Source organism: Bombus affinis, chromosome 6 (genome assembly GCF_024516045.1).
Source record: "Bombus affinis isolate iyBomAffi1 chromosome 6, iyBomAffi1.2, whole genome shotgun sequence".
NCBI classification, from domain to species: Eukaryota; Metazoa; Arthropoda; class Insecta; order Hymenoptera; family Apidae; genus Bombus; species Bombus affinis.
In genome coordinates this window covers 10,579,194-10,596,509 of record NC_066349.1, presented here as the reverse complement: position 1 = coordinate 10,596,509, position 17,316 = coordinate 10,579,194, and the positions used below count along the sequence as shown (strand labels likewise).

Here is a 17,316-nt window from a genome sequence, read left to right as displayed (position 1 = left end):
GAAGTTAATCCGCGTGCCGAAGCGTATTGAGGGTATAACGCAACGTTATTACCCCCGTTTAACCTTCAGACAACTACAAGTAGGTTACGGGGTATGAAGTTTAGATGCCCCATTTAAAAAAAGGCAAATATGCAGGACAAAGGATTATGATTATTTTAATGTATCATATCGGATCAATAAACAAAGAAGACGAAGTATTGATATTTATCATTTTTTATCTCAAATAGTCCTTTTCTTCAAAGGACATCTCTACTATGTATGATCTTTTGTTCGTATAATAGGAATTCGCGTTTAGATAAGTAAATTCAATTTGTAACTCATTTACTAAATACACTAACTGCATTTTCATTCTATTTTATTGACTTTAAAGCCTTAATATCTCAGAGAGTATTAGGTAACACATTATATCTAAATCTTTAGTAATGGATAAGACTCCCTTGGTAGCTGACCAGATTTGATTCCGAACCGTGGCTAGGGCCCTCTTGTTCAATTTTATGAGTCACAAGATACCAATATTAATAACATCATCAAATTTGGTAACAAAATTAATGAAATTTTATAAATTACAAATTATTTTATTTGAAAATTGTAAAATCATAAAAAGTCTATATGTTGTTATTCATCAAGTAACTAGTATTATTGTTATTATTAGTATTATTAGTATATACTGGTAAATTGTTGTATAAGAAAGCCCAGAGAAGCTGTTGTCTCAATTATTTTACATGTTTGTATCCCTGAGGATATCGTTTCAAATAAGAAACGTAGTGTACACGAAAAGTAATATAATTTATATATATATATATATATATATATATATAAACGCTATTCATATTTTAATATTTACTGAAATTTCATTTTCATTTTGGGTGATTTAAAGAAAAGCGTGGTTAATGACTACGAGAGATCTAGTGCAGCCGGGTATTGTGATCGTTAGCTACGTCAGTGCGATACGTAGCGTGGTTTAGGGCGTTGAAACGGAGAGAAAAGGACCAAACGGCGATCGATGCATTGAGGTGCCAGGCCCCTGAGCTCAGCCCCGTTTCGTTCCATCACCCTTACCCCGGTATGCCCTGCAGCGAAGCTGCCCTCCGGGCTTTTCTCTTTACTGTGCAGTGTGCAGTTGCGCATCAACCTTTTAACAGTGTAGAGTTGCATTCGGTCACTGGACTTTCTGCCTCGTATAAACGTTACCCTCTTTCGAGCTCTTATTCTCTGTTGTGACTTACGATATCTTTGTCATTGTTGCTAAGTGTGTAGTACATTCTAAAAAAAAGAAGAGAAAACGAAAGAGTGAATCTCTCGTGTTGGTGACTGAATTTTTTATTTTATATAACATATTCAGTGAGCATAAATTAATTCGGGGGTGATGTTAATTAACAATGTGATCCGTTATTATAATTATGTCGGCTGTCATTATTGTCAAGAGTCACAGTTTCGACGTGCTTGAACCACTTTCCAGGCATATGATACCTCGAGCGTAGAACTTTGATTCGGTGTCATCGATTCAGGCTTGCTGTTGTGATGTTCGTTTCACTGACAGATGATTATGGTAAATGGATTCACACGTTAATAAATCAAAAAGTGTTTTTTGAACAAGAACCTTTGCGTGCATCGTTTTTTTATAGTTGACACACTCATTCTGGATCTCTATAAACATTGTCATTGTTTTTTCCATGAAGATTATTATATCCTTACATCTCATACACGTAATATATTATCATATACGTAATTTTTGTATTGTTAACCTTTTACTTTTTCTGATAGTTATATTTATCACTACTCATGTACTAAACATGTTAATGGCCACTGGTGTATTATTTGGTTTTTTCACCTTAGTTGATTTCAAGAAAAGGGGAATTTTTTATGATAATCAATTAGACGCGGATGTTTATGCAATTTCATATTTTTATGAATGTAACTCAGGAAATGGAGATTTGTTTCACCCATTAAATACTGCAATAACCTCTTTATTTTGGATATCTTTTATATTTTTGCATATTAAGTGTATTCTATATATCTTTAAATTTTTAAATTATTTTAGAATGCATAAACATCTGCAGTCTAACTATTATTATTAATTCATGATATTTGAAATTAACTACAAAAATTATTGAATTTTAAAATTTCCAGCCACAAATATGTTAATATAGATCTACATGTGTTTGGTGTCAAAAAGACCGGTAATATATCTTGAGTTATATCGTGAAAAATAAAAAACGATTTCACGCAAGAATGCATACATATAAGTAAGAAAGCGAAAAGCACATCAAAAGCTAGATTTTATCTCGAGAGAGATTTCGTTCCGATTCGTTTCAAAGATGTCATTCGTGATAAAATTCGCCGTTTAATGCAAGCAACGGAGAATGTGTATGTATGTGTATGCTTTTCATTACCTTCACGTATATAGAGCTATCCATAGCAAGTGTTTGACAAGACTGTTTAAAATCACAAACAGCGATCATAAAGAGAAGTCTATCAAGATGAAAAATTTCACGCTTGAAGTATCTTTATCTGTATAAAGTATTTGTGTAAATATATAAAAGATAAGAGAGGTAATTAAGTGCCATCTCCTGGATTGAAATGCATTGTTTGCTGGTACACTTTTGGCCTTTATACAGTGCGATCCAAGTATTTGATTTAACTTGTTCACCTACTTCGGTAAATGGTTCTTTCCCCCCTTTTACGTGACAGTGCTCTATAGTGATAGAATTGATTGTTAATATGTCGAAAAGTAGGTTGAACGTATTATAAAATTTGCGAAGCACTTCCGTAAAACGAATACCTATGCTTTATTGAATTTATCGAACTATGCTATTAGGATATTAACAAAAAATTATTTCATCACTACATCACTATTTCACATATTAATAATTTTTGAACACGAATTTTTAAAGAAAATACTCATAAAATCATAGATAGGAGGAAGTCTAATTATTAATTATAATTGTTAAATCTTTTTGAACATTCACTACGAATTTTCTAAATAATCTTACTCTATCTACAACGAAAAACTTTATGAACGCTTGTTCACAGGAGATAGCTGATGCTGGAGGTGGTTACAAACGATTTCGTGTAACTGTTCTAGTTCTGTTCATACTTTTATTCGGTTGGACAGACCGTGTGGCAGCTGGCGATTGCGGTCTGGCCGAGTTAACTTGCCGGGATGGGCATTGTGTACCGATTGACGCGTACTGTAATGGACGAGATGATTGCGGAGATAATAGTGACGAGCCAGCGATGTGTACACCCTGTAATCGTACGTATCACGGACGCGAAGGACGTACATACAAATTGGATCTTCCGAGACCTAGCGAGGAACGTCTGCCATTCCTTTGTCATTTAACGTTCACCGCTGCTGGCCAGGGGTACGGTGAACTTGTACAACTTTTGTGGGATGCGTTCAGCGTGGGCAGAGTAGACCCAAACACTGATAGCTTCGTTACCAGCTGTCCCGAAGGATCGTTACAATTAGCAGAATTAGGTAGACACTTTACGGGTGGCTCGTGGTGTGGAGTTGGAGAAGGGAAAGCTTCTTACTACAGCGAGACGAGTACAGTCACGGCGTCTATACGATTGTTTCACGCACCTTCCAGCGTACCTTTTGAATTTCGTTTAAGGTATAGATTTGTGGCGCGCAACGAAGCCGTGGCTAGACTAGGAAAGCCTGAGCTTCCGATCGAAAGGGGCTCCCCCGTGCCGGGTACTTACTGTTCTAGAAACTTTTACGAATGTCACTTGAAGCAATGTAGACTACAGAGTCCCAACTATCCCGGGGAATATCCGAGAAATGCCAGCTGCTCGATAACTATAAGACAGAAGGAGGTGCCCACCTGTAAGCATGCTATGATCTCGGTGAAATCTACGCCGACTGGTCCAGTCGGGATTACCACAGCCAATAGTACTTTAAGCGTATGGCAAGATTGCCGCCCGGAGAAAGATCATCTTATCTTTCGAGACGGGGTCAGACCAGAAGATTCGATTTTATTGATTTATTGCGGAGGACCTTTACCCAGGATCACTGCCAGAGGTCCAACTATGCAAGTGGAGTTCCGAAGTTCCCCTATAGCCATCCCCCTTGGTGCCTCTGCTTTGAGGCTCGAACTCGAGATTCAAGTAGTTTATGTCGACTCTGATGGCCTCGACTATGCGAAGGGCCCTCAAGGTTGCCATTTTTTTGTAAATGGTACTAACAAAAGGAGCGGCATACTGAGAGCGCCGCTTCACGCACTGCCACCAAATTCCAGCTGTACTTGGAATATCAAAGGATCCGCTGGAGACAGAGTGTGGATCTACTTTTCCTCGTACTCGCAACGGGACTTAACGGGTAGCGTCGAGAACAACGCCAGTTCTCAGTCGGATGTACCTTGCGCGATAAAGCTGATATTTTGGGATGGTACACCGTCCACTGGACTTCCAATGGCCACGCTTTGTGACGACACACCTAAGCTGTGTGCACACGCGGCTCTGAGGAATGTTACTAGAAGCACGAGGCCGTGTACAGAGGATGAAAGTTACATCACAGTCGCACCATCTTTAACGTTACGTATGGAAACGTTGTTGGGTACTGCACTTCATACGGTTAACTTTAATGTAAGCTAATAATATCATCGTTATTGACCCCAATTCGATGTTATCTTTATCGAGAAATTATTAGGACATATTCTATCATTTTGTGCATTATATTATTTATTCGCACAGGCACAGTACGAATTTATTTCGACAACACAAGTTGGCGAACCCTGGGGAGATGGAGTTTGCAGCAGAGTATGGCGCAAAGTTCGAAGCGGCGAGGTAACATCACCTCGTGATGTTCGTCTTTTTGGAAGAGGCGGATCCCCAAAATTAGACTGTAGATATCGTATAGAGGCTGGTGCGGACGAGAGAGTGCGATTGACGTTGCACAACGTCAGTCTAGGCGAGTCTACCATTTGCACGAGCGAGCCAGATCCTCATACTGGCCGACCACGTTGTGTTCAAGAAGTGGGTTCCAGAGAAGCTCGTTTAGTTTTATACGAAGCGCCCTGGCGGGACGTAAAGCTTCCGAGAGCTTGTTTATGTGATAACACGTCGCATCTTCCATTGACGCACATCTCTTCGAGCAGAGCTTTGGAGATTACGTTTTTAATCGAACAACAAGCTCCGCACGAAGACTTTGAAACTCTCTTTTTTTATGCTAGCTTCGAACTTGTTCGTGCACCCGAGTGTCCCAGAAAGCAAAGAGTACGCGGAGAAGGTTGTTATTTCACTACATAATTTATCAATGTACAGAAAACATGTACAAAATTGTATATTATATTTATGTCTATAAGTAATTTCAAGATTTTATTTTATCGTTAATTTGAATTAATTTGAATTCTATTTTTATTATTGTAAATTCATTACGAAGACATTTAGTAAACACAATTTCAATTACACAATTTGTTTCAGAAAATGAAAAGTTATAATTTTAAAACCTTATACAGTTTTGTACTGGTTTATCATCATAGTCACAGATTCTTCAAGTATATTAACAATTTCTCTTTTTTGCAGGCGGTGAATTACGATTCGTGGCTCCACCATTATCGAGACCAGATATTTATTGTGAAGGACTTCCATGGTTAGTGGAGGCACGCGAAAACAGGTCCCTTTTCGTTTTAACTTGGGGCTGGTTCCTTCCCCTAGAACCATCGCCGATATCAGAAATGAACGAACAAAGCAAATGTCCAACCACCAACAGAATCCTCCTTTACTCCGGTTGGCCGCCGAAACTTCTAAAAGTAGTGTGTCCCGCTGAACCAGGTGCAAGAGAGTTCACCGTTCACGTCTTCTCCGAAGAGTGGCTAGGAGGCACCGGCGAGGGTAAATGGCCAGGTCCGCCACGACCTCCTGCGCTTTTGCTGGACTTTGTTGCAAGAGAATCTGGTCAGGCTGCAGCTTCGTGGTTAGAAATTTCGAAGAGCAGAGCTGCATTACGTAGACAGCTACGTTTACCCGAAAGAGGAATAGAGAATGAGACATTGGCTAATGGAGACTGTCCCCATAAGTGTCCCGAATTAAGCGCTTGTATTGCCGCGAGTCTTTGGTGTGATGGGAGAGCTCATTGTCCGTCCGGGCACGATGAGGCGAATTGTGGTAACGGGGCGAAATTACTTGGATTATTACCTTCGGAAATGTGGCTGGTATTAGCCGGTGTCGCTGGAATTATCGCTGCCTTTGCGTGCTTCTTTGTGGTACTGATTAGCAGGTATTATCACAAATCATGAGTGAGTGAGGGAGAGAGAGAGAGAGAGAGAGAAAGGAGAGAGTCTATATAGTTATTAATTTTTTATTTTTATTCCAGGTCAAAAGCGCGTACGAAAAGACTTCACTATAAGGGTACAAAAAAAAGCAATAGACCGAGGCGAGCGCCGACAGAGGAGACGCTACTGGGAGCAGCATCCTGACAACAGCAACCCGGTTTCGTGGAATATATCCATGTAGACCGGGAAACAACCGTTTAGCAATATTTCTCTGTGCTTTACCGTCCACTAACTTAACACTATCCCCAGGCATCGTAAACCAAATGTCGAAGTATCTTTCTTTCTAAAATGGCATTTATCTATTTTTTTTGTTACGTTTAATTCATTATATATTTTAAACTTGCAGCTGTTGCTTAGTTGTAATTGTTATAAATATTTGTTCGTTTATATGTTCCTATTTTTTTAGATACTACATATAACTGTAACGTGTTATTACGATTAAACAGTGCAATAGGGATGGGACGCAAAAGCAATGCTTTCTGTTTCTTTGGAAAACTATTTCAAGTTTGAATAACGTAGTTTATCACTTTGTTGTACGGACAGTTAGAGTGATAGCAGTATCAGTGTTCTCATTCATGCATAATGAGTGTATGATAGTGAGAAGTGAATGGTAATACGCATCGTTACAGAAACTGCTTTATAAAAACTAGAATACTTCTGAAGGTATAATGTAAAATTGTATACCAAAAGTGTACGGCTAAGTTACGTTATGACACTGTAACTTCATTCATTGACACGATGTTTTATAAACCAGAGAGATAGTAAATGCAATTAATATAATATACAGGAATAAATCTATAATTTAAAAAATATCACACATATTGCTCAAAGGATATTGTAACTGCCAAAAACAAAAAGATATTTTAATTTCGATTAGCTGATGTAACATTTTTAGCAGCAATAGAAAAGAAAAAAAAATAGACGAAGTATTTCAAACGCAGAAGAGGATAACTTTTTTATATTTTAATGTAGGGGAAACAAAGTTAAATTTAAATAAAAATGGGAAGATCAACATTGATTACATAATCATAGTTACATCTATCGACGATGCCAAAAAGTTAATTTTAACGTGTTCAGTATCTATATTTCTCCTGAGATTTTTAAACATATTTTTATGACTTTTGCTCAGATATTTAATTATATATTTTAAATAAGTTACATTGGAAATAAAAAAAGAGAATTGTAAAAAGTAAAAATAGTTATTTAACTCGAAAGCTTATTGAATTTGGTAAACAAAAATTGTCGACATTGATGATATTGATATCTATTATTTTTCATTTGCTAAATAGAAAATATACTACAAAAGTACTATATTTATAAGGGAACAATTGTAGGTCAAGTTCCAGCGCACAAGAGATTGTGAGAAAAAAGAAGGAAACGAAAAAAAATTAGTTGAAGTTTATGGTACAATATTATATAACAGTGTTTTCTTCATTTCTTTATATTAATTAATTAATTTTCCATTTTAATTTGCAATTTCGATAAATAGAATTCATTTATGATCGTGCACAATATCTTAGACATTGTATCTCTCATTGCATATTTATTTATTTATTCATTTACAATTTACGTTCCTTTAAAAATTAACTAACTAGTTTGCAACAATATATACAAGTTAGTAAACTATATTCTTATTAACCAGATGAAAACCAATCGAACTAAATAAATTATAGAAAAATAGAAGGAATTAGAGGATATTTCTGAAAATATTCTAAAAATGATAAAAAAAAGAAGGATCATTCATAAAAATCGCTGTTATACAATATTTAGTACTACAGTTTATAGATGCACTTACAAAATAAAGTTAAACATAGCTGTGACACAAAGTGTTGGAAGATACTGATATAATTTACGATTATAAAGCACTCGATAATGTTAAAATGTTGTTATTAAAATATAATTGCTGTTACAACTGAACAACTAATACGTATTATTTGAATAAAAGAGAAGGAGATATTCGCCTATCCGGTTATTTATAATTAGATGATTCGTACACAAACGATTTAATCAATTGAATATTTTAAAGCGAAAAATTTAATCTTAGATGCACGAATTACGATTCAGAGGAATAAATCAAACATAGTTTTTAATTCAAAGTAACTATGATAATAGATTATGGTACATGAGTATATCAAGTAAGAGAATATAAATTAAGCATCGCTATAAGGACTGAAAGTAAAATTGCGAGATGCGGCGATTAAATAAAAAAAAAGGGAAAAAAGAAAAAAGCAAAAGATGTAATGATAAGTGCTATTCGAAAGTTAACAGTTAATGTATTATGTATCTAGCCTTTAGAGGACGTACATACAAATTAGAAGTGGAATATCTAATACCTGGGATCTGTATCACACTATACGTGAATTCCTTACAAAATTTATCTTTTTTCTTTTTTCTAAAATTCTTACAAAATGTTTTACAATAATCGTGATTATAAACCATTCTTCCTATACATTTAAAGAAAAGATTAATGACAACATTTTCGAAAATTCGCAACGAATTTCGGAATTGTGAAATGGATTCGATATGAAAAAAGATGCACTTCCATGTATGTAATAATATATGAGAACTGAATGTACATACCATGGTCTGCTTAAAATATTTCTAATTGTGATATCTATATATGGTATTATACATCGCGTTATACAATAATTTTGTTCATTTGTTTTCTGTAGAAAGAGCATAATGACATGTATATAAAAAAAAAAAAAACAAAAGAAGATAAGAGGTTTTAGATTTTTAGTATTTTGTTCTTCAATCATCAGAAAATTAATTATTCAGAATTTTATAGCTTAACTAGAACCACTATGTATTATTATTTTAATGGATGTGTGTTCATCGTTTTATCATTCCATATAAATAATTTGACGTAGTTTCGTCTTGTATAGGCTGTGTTGTTTTTATGTAATCAGATATCCGAGTGATATTAATTTACGCAGACCATGTAGCTCAATATAAGTAGCGAGTATTAGAAACGAAAAAACTTTTACGGGGGAATTCGATACCGCGTGTCGTCTCCTTTAAACTATTCTAATCCAAATACACGACTTAGAATTTTGAGAGAAATACATTTTATGAAGAGTAAAAGAGAAAAAAGAGTATACTTATACTAGGCTCTACTTTAGTAACGAATTTACTTAAGAGGAAAAAAAATCCAAATATTATATATATATATATATACACATATATATTATATATATATTTAAGACTTATACCCAGATCGTGTACTCGTTCGTTTAAAATTTGTAGAACAAACAAAAATTGATCTATTATTAAGGGATTTACTCTTAAAGAATAGAGTACAGAACATATTGCCTTTTACAACATAAGAATGATACGAGGTCGCGCATAATCTCATCTAAGAGTAAGGAATGACATTACCGATTATTCCACTACACTTTAATCGTAGAACTAGCTGCCAAACCATACGAGTTAACATATTCTAAAAATATTCTCTTCTATTCTTTTTATTAATTTATTTATAAATCCTTCGAGGGGAGAACATGTACAATCTTCTACGTTCAGTTCTATCACTGCCTCAAGAAAAAAATAGAATCAGGAAGAGATACAGTAAGGGGATTGTAAAACGATAAAAGTTCTATTCTTTGCAGAAATGTATTTTAATCTTTATTAATTCGAATTTACATAATCATGTTTCTCCAATTCATTTTCTTGAAACTCTATGTCATTATGTCGATGATGCAATTACAGTTCATAAACTGTTACTCTAACGACGAAGTGATTATGGTGAAACGCAGAGGCGAGGAATATAAGTGCGAAGAGAAGAAAGAATTATTGATTTTCCTTGAGCACATGTTTGTATCGATACTTTCAATTTTAAATAAATACGAGAAATTTCAAATAGTCCTTAATTATCTACCCTAATCATTGCACTATATGTATTTCTTACATCACCAGATTTTTAAATTTTGAGACTTTTCAAAGAGAGCTCTGCGCGATTATATTTGTCGTATCGTCTTCCAGACTTATTTCTCTAGTGTTCCTTAAATAAGCCAGGTGTGCTTGCTCCCGAAGAGATTGTGCCATAGTTACTCCTGTGTTGTTTACCATTTTCGAGAAAATTCCTTCGGGCCTGTCTCGCAATAATTCATGAGGGCAACCGAACTCCTGTTTTAATAGATATAACATATATTACAATGTTCATCCATAGAGATGTAGATATATATGTATGTTAAGTTTTAATACAAAGCCCTGTTCTTATTTCTCTCAACCAATTTAAATTATTGAACTCAAGTATGAACACATATGTGTAAAACCAAAACAAATTTATGTTACAATCCAGCATTTATAGTTACAAATTTAGAGATTTTTTTGCTCTAGAATGTAAATTATCGGATCTCAATGAATCTCTATTATTCTCAAGTAAAATGGAATGTCAATGATACGATCTCGATGACACCTATACGTGTTCATATTTCCAGTTAATCTTAAAATGAATCGTACCGCTATGTAACCGTTGTCCATTACTATAATTCTGTCACTATCAATAATAGTGTGCAGACGATGAGCAATTGTAATGACAGTACAGTCAGAAAATCTCGTTCTTATGGTTTTTTGAATTAGTTCATCCGTGCTTAAAAAAAAAATTATAGTTAAATATATAAGAAATGAAAATTTCTAGTGAACGTGAAAGTTATACAGAATATTAAAATTACTGCGTATCGATATTAGCTGTAGCCTCATCCAAGACCAATATTCGGTTGTTTCTTAAAACTGCTCTAGCCAAGCATATCAATTGTCTCTGTCCAATACTCAAATTACTTCCGCCATTCATTATCTTTTGATCCAGTACAAGATTGTTCAATTCGACCTGTCGAAGACTATCCCATAGTAGCACGTCATTATAAATATGGGATGGGTCCAGATTGTAACGCAATGATTCGGAGAACAAAAATGGGTGTTGAGGAATAATCGATATTCGCGAACGTAACTCATGCAAACCTAATGTACTACTATCTCTCCCATCAATTTTAATCTCTCCTTGCAATCCTTCGGCAAATAGCCGGAAAAGCGCTGATATTAAAGACGATTTTCCTGCGCCAGTTCTACCTACGACACCAACTTTCCATCCCGCTTCTATCGTCAAATTTAAGTTCTATGAAAATAGAAGAAGTTACAGATAAATAATTAGAATTTCATAATTCCATTAAAATAATAATCGTCTAATAATTCTTGCATAATATTTGTTCTTGTTTCATCACCTTTAATACAGCAGTTTCATCTCGGTCATATTTCATGCTAACATTCTTCAGAGCCAATTGTCCATGTTTTGGCCAATCTGCTGGTGGTGGATTGTCGCTGGTCCATGGATCTTCCTTAGGCAAGTTAATATATTGTAAGATCCTCTCTACAGATGTTATGTGAGCTATCATTTCGCCACTTTGTCTCATCCCGTGTTGCAAAGTGCCAACTATAATTAACGACTGCGATATAGCTAAACCGACGTTACCACCAAGGACGTTCTCTATGGTCAGAAATATCAAACACATTTTAAGTGAAAATTTACAAAAATAAAATTCTAATTTCTTTTCTTTTATATTACCTGTATCCATTAGGATAAAAGACAAGCAGACACACGCAACGAACATTATCGCGACAAAATCTAGATACAATCCAAAAGTTTCGGGGATGCTTATGGTCATGCACCATGCACCTGTATGCACATCTTGTAAATCGTCGAATTGTTTTTGCAATAACTCCACGATATTCGAACCACTACTTCTGATAGTGGTCAATCCACTTAATGTAGCATTTACATGGGAGAATATTGGACTCTTTGCTGCAGATTTATTAGAATTATGTAGCTCTTTATAATGAATTTTTCTTATTAATTAATTATAATTATAACAATTAATTATAAATAAACTAATATAAATAATATAACAGACTTAATTATAAATAGACTTTTCTAAACAAAAGCCTCTTTTATCCATTAAATATTATAATAATTAATTTGGGTTTTTACACCTTGATAAAAATGCATAAATATTCGCAATCTAATTATGAAATACTTGCCTATACCCTCAAGACGCTTGATACTTTGAGCGGTTCTTAGATACGTATTCCTTGTAAAATAAAATAGAATAAGAAATACCGTTAGTGGAATGAGCATCCAATAATTCATGGCTACTACCATGAAATTAATGCCGATTATCACAAGAAATACTTGGATGGTCTCTAACATCACCCTCGGCAATATTTCATCCATGGAACCCATATCCTTGGAAAATCTATTTAAAATCCTTCCTGTAGAAACAAATTCACATCATTTAATTTACATTGACTTTTTCACATAAATAAACACTTTTAAAATATATATGATAATTCACTAATAAATTCTACGATATAGAAAATTTTAAAGCGATATCTACCAGAAGCGTTACGATGGAAAAAGGTCATCGTCGCTTGCAGTATATTAGAGAACATCATGTCGTGAAGATTTTTGCTAGCGTTCATGCAAATCTTCATGAAGGATATATTCCTAGCGAATATTGTCGCAATGCAGGCTATAATGCAAAAGGTATAAACATATATGGCGTTAGATGTAGTTAAAAGACCATATTTGTCCAAAGTGAACACATGCGACAATATCGTGTTATTCATTAAGTAACCCGAATATTGAGGTTTAAACGGTTGGCTTCCATTTAAGGAATTTCTTATGATTTCAAGGTTCGTCCAATAGGAGACCCAATAATCGTTTCCACTAGTTGCTACTTGGGATATAATTATGGTAAATAATAAAGTGAGTAGTGCATAAATGGAGCCACCATATTGAAAGTATTTCTTGTAAACTTTGTTGGAGACACGACCTGTTGCTATAGCTTCATCATTATCTGGCGCTGATATTTTGTCTTCATAGTCGTAGGAAATCTAAAAATGATTATATCAGATACTAATCTCTTAACGTTACAAAATATATGTTGTAATTACCACGCTACTGTTAGTGGATACTACGGAAGACAATCTACGGATACCACTTCTACTGGGTCTCTTCTCCGCAAAGGAATTTTCAGAAGCTTCTACAATTTCGCTCTCTTTTCTAGCTTCCGTTGATGTTTTAATGCGATTCATCATATTTACAAAGTCTTCGTTAAATTTCGATAATTCTGCATACGTTCCATGCATGCTTATGCAACCCTTGAAAAATACGGAAGATGATTCACAATTTTAAAACTATTCTTTATGAATAAATTATATTAAAGTTATTTTTGTTTAATAAAAATATTTACACGATCCAATACTGCAATGGTGTCAGCCTGTTTGATAAATTGCAATTGATGGGTGACCAAAATTCTGGTCGTTCCATGAAGGTAGTTTTTGATACACCTGTGGAAGAGATGTTTAGCCACGCGTGAATCTACTGCGCTCAAAGGATCGTCTAATAAATAGATATCCGCTTTTCTGTAAACGGCTCGTGCCAGATTTATTCGCGCCTTTTGTCCCCCGGATAAAGAGGACCCGCTTTCTCCTACATTGCTCATGTCACCATAAGGGAGTTGCTGAAAATCTTTCGTCAGAGCACAAGCTCTCGTCACCTAAAACGTATCGATTCTTCATAAAATTAACTCGGAACATCACTTAATTACATTTAATACAATTAGAAAATCTAAAAAATATTAAAATAAAATTTTTTGAGGAATTCTTAGGTAGACTTGAAAAATAAATATGTAGCTTTTCAATAGTCCATTTTAAATGATCTTGTAAACTAAATAATCTATTTCTGTCTTCTGGAATAAGCTCTATTATTAGCTTTTTAATGAATCTATTACAACTTTCAATACAAAAAGTATATCAGTAGAACTTACAGCCATGTATCTGTCCTTGTCATAAGGTTGTCCAAAGAGAATATTGTCCCTAACAGTTCCAGAGAAAAGCCAAGCTTCCTGACTGGCGTAAGAAATCCTCAAATTCGGAATATTTGACGCGTACCCTTCTTTATCGTATTCAACATCCTGAAATGGTTTACCATATAGTTTTACCCTTCCAGCTCCCAAAGGAAGTTCCTTTAATAGAAGCTGTAAAATCGAAGATTTTCCTGAGCCTACTGGGCCCACCAAAGCACATAATTCCCCATTTTCAATCTTCATAGAGATGTTACACAAAGTGGGTGGCAGCTGCTTGGGCACCCAGTTCGCCGATACTCGTTCCAATATTATCGAAACTTGTACTTGTTCATCAACATTGTTTAAATTCGAATTTTGGTTTCCATTCATCATTCTAATAGATTCTACATTTTCTTCCTTTGCCTTTCTTCTCTTAAACTTTAAGACTCCGCTTGGATGAATTTGGCCGAGCGTCCTCCCTTCATTTGATCGTTCTTCTAATAATAAAAATTGCTAGAAAAAGAGGGATAATCTGTTTTTAGTAAAAGATAAGTGATTGTGTTAAAATAATATCATTATGATAATTATATTTTGAACAACTTCTAATCTTTTAGTGGACACCAATGTTTCTCCAGCCATTAGAAGAGCTTGAGGAAAGAATAGCGTGGTTGTGAGCTGAAGGACCTCGAAGTAGCTAGACAACATGAACGTTATTTCTGGCCGTAGATTGTATCCCAATAGAACGTACGATAGGAGAGTTAGAAACAGAATTATACGATTTGTAAAAACCATAAGGGCCAGATATACTGCACGAACGTATGAAGTATTTCCTATTTTCTTGATTTCAGTGGAACGTGCAGCTGTAACGATCTTCTCAAATGGCTTTTCCCAGGCGTACATTTTGATTACCTGGACAGATATCGAATTTTTTATGACGTGTTTTAATATAGACATACGTAAATTATACGATTCTATAGAGTGACACAAAAGTACAGCAATCAAACATTTTTAATTTGAATAATTTATATAATATTTAATTGAAAAATTCTTCAAATATCTAAACTTTCTACATTTATTCTTTGGTTACCTGAATACCACTTATAAGTTCATTCATATGCTGCATTCTTTTATCCATGAAGAAAGCGGCAACTTTCCTAAATCGTCGGGTCATTGTAAGGAATATAAAATGAGTCGGAACAGTCATTAGTAAAAGAGCTCCGACACCAATTATACTTGGAATTCCTATTTTGTGCCACATTACCACGGTCACGACGGTAAGCTAAAAATTAATTACAGGAAGATAATTTAAAAATAAATATAAAAATTTGAAGAAATATCTTTCTTGTAATTAAAATTACTTGAATGGGTGTTATCCAGAGAAAGTTTAAATAATAAGTTAATTCGTCGAAGCGACTGACGTCGTTGCTGAGAAGATTTACCACCTGACCAGAACTGATTTGAGACAAGGAGTTTTCACTAAGCCTTAGTATCTATAACAGGAAGATATACTACAAATATACATATCAGGCGAACAAACTCAAGGATATCTTTAATTTAGTGAAGACTGTATGACGGCGATAGCAGCTACAATAATAGTATTTATAATCAGCGTAAGCGAACCCGTTAATTTATGTTAACTACGTTATCAATATACTTTGAAGGATATATTGACGATAAAATGTTAATTATCGATGCATCATTCATACTTAAAAAACTCCTATGATATTTTCTAACAAATATTTTATTATTTGAATAATTACTTTTACTCTATTATACCTTTTCAAACTATAATTATGCAAACTTTTAAAATTAATAAATTAATAAAATCACGAAAATTTTAATTCTTACTTTTCTATAAATTAACGAGCAACAAGCGATCCTCATCTTCATGCCTGTCTTTCGTGATAGTAGAGTACAATGATGCAAAATAAACACTGAAATTATTAGGCACGTTATTAGATAACCAACATAAGCTAAAACTTCATTTTTTGTGATGGGTTTGATGTCATCGCTGATTCTGAAGTAGGTGATAATCCACGACACTATAATTGGGCTCACTACAATTAGAATTGCGAATTGAAGCGAGAATAGCAGGCCAATGCAGATATATTCTTTCCAAAATGTACGAATCAAAGCTCTTTCTAAACGAGGGGAGTCGTTGTCTTTGCTTAATTGCTTGTAATGATGCGTTTCTTTTTGCTTTTGTTCCCATTTTTGAAGTTCCTGGTTCCAGAATCTACATATAACAAATGGAGAAAATAAATAACTTTCTTTTTATTTTTATTGTAAAAATGGAATTTAGATAAAATTAAAAATATCTTAATCATTATCACTTGCTCATATTATTCTGAATGTTCAAATTTTCCAATAAAACTGGTAAACGTTCTACAAACGTAGAATGTGTAAATTCAAAAGTCCGTCCAAACTCGAAAGAGCAAGGCTAGATATAGTTACTGAATAAATGATAAATAACAAACAACGTGGAACTTTGAAATTTGAAACTCATAGTGACAATACATTCTAAATTGCTAATTGCGACTTTAAAGAATTTATTGCGTTGCTCACTCTTGTAATCCATCCGTGACTGTTTTGGATGCATCTGATTTTAAGGGCTGATATAAATCTGATAACGTGAGATCCCTTTTAGTACCACTCATGAATACGTCTTTCATCCATCTATAGTATTATAACAAGCATCGTAAATAATATACAATTATTTTTAAAACGTATAAAATAATATTATAAAAATTATACCCAAAAAGTAATCGACTGATTGGATTTGCAGTTTCTTGCGGATTTCGTTTAGTGTACATGAATTTTACTTCCATTTTTCTGTTGCTTTAATGTCCACCGCGTAATTTTTCAACCAACTAACGTCCACGCGGTATTTACTGCAGTACTTATAACAGCTGATAAATTTGGAATAATGAATTTAAAAAATAAAAGTTACCTTGAACAATCGTAAACGTATATTCATTGTCTCTACATACAAAGTTACTTTAAATTTCGATTAAAACAAATTGCGTAACGTACAATACACTCTGTAACAGATTTTTGTCTAAAATATAAATATTAAAACATTTTTATATTTGTAACATAATACATATATAATATTCGAAGGATTTAAAAATTCGCGCGGTCTACCCCACGATCTATTGTATGACTTACCTTGATTGTTTGTATTTAGTACAAGTTTG

General features: G+C 34.2%; 2 protein-coding genes and 1 long non-coding RNA gene across 6 annotated transcripts; 1 reads left to right on the top strand and 2 right to left on the bottom strand.

The window, feature by feature from the left end:
* Positions 1 to 338: 338 nt before the first annotated feature.
* LOC126918124 (uncharacterized) lies at positions 339 to 2,524 on the bottom strand. Its single transcript, XR_007711230.1, has 2 exons — positions 2,394 to 2,524; positions 339 to 1,263 (listed from the first exon to the last, which is right to left on the bottom strand). It is a non-coding gene; the product is annotated as an uncharacterized LOC126918124 (long non-coding RNA).
* LOC126918088 (uncharacterized) lies at positions 1,259 to 10,137 on the top strand. 3 transcript variants are annotated; one of them, XR_007711212.1, is made up of 6 exons: positions 2,464 to 2,658; positions 3,034 to 4,590; positions 4,699 to 5,233; positions 5,530 to 6,223; positions 6,320 to 6,549; positions 6,685 to 10,137. XR_007711212.1 is itself a non-coding variant. In XM_050725709.1 (5 exons), the coding sequence occupies exons 1-5, from the start codon at positions 1,541 to 1,543 to the stop codon at positions 6,420 to 6,422; spliced, it is 2,898 nt and encodes a 965-aa protein (XP_050581666.1). In that variant the 5' UTR covers positions 1,259 to 1,540; the 3' UTR covers positions 6,423 to 10,137. The 3 variants fall into 3 exon arrangements, 2 of the variants coding, with proteins under 2 accessions (XP_050581666.1, XP_050581665.1); XM_050725709.1 differs by lacking the exon at positions 2,464 to 2,658 and adding an exon at positions 1,259 to 1,549 and having other exon boundaries at positions 6,320 to 10,137; XM_050725708.1 differs by having other exon boundaries at positions 6,320 to 10,137.
* Positions 9,872 to 17,038, bottom strand: LOC126918080 (ATP-binding cassette sub-family C member 4-like). Of its 2 annotated transcripts, none has more exons than XM_050725694.1 (16): positions 16,874 to 17,038; positions 16,685 to 16,795; positions 15,968 to 16,355; positions 15,478 to 15,609; positions 15,207 to 15,398; positions 14,720 to 15,028; positions 14,102 to 14,632; positions 13,526 to 13,831; positions 13,227 to 13,433; positions 12,668 to 13,166; positions 12,312 to 12,542; positions 11,839 to 12,075; positions 11,498 to 11,760; positions 10,952 to 11,391; positions 10,740 to 10,869; positions 9,872 to 10,403 (listed from the first exon to the last, which is right to left on the bottom strand). In XM_050725694.1, the coding sequence occupies exons 1-16, from the start codon at positions 16,945 to 16,947 to the stop codon at positions 10,215 to 10,217; spliced, it is 4,239 nt and encodes a 1,412-aa protein (XP_050581651.1). In that variant the 5' UTR covers positions 16,948 to 17,038; the 3' UTR covers positions 9,872 to 10,214. The 2 variants fall into 2 exon arrangements, with proteins under 2 accessions (XP_050581651.1, XP_050581652.1); XM_050725695.1 differs by having other exon boundaries at positions 11,498 to 11,706.
* Between the last annotated feature and the right edge of the window lie 278 nt (positions 17,039 to 17,316).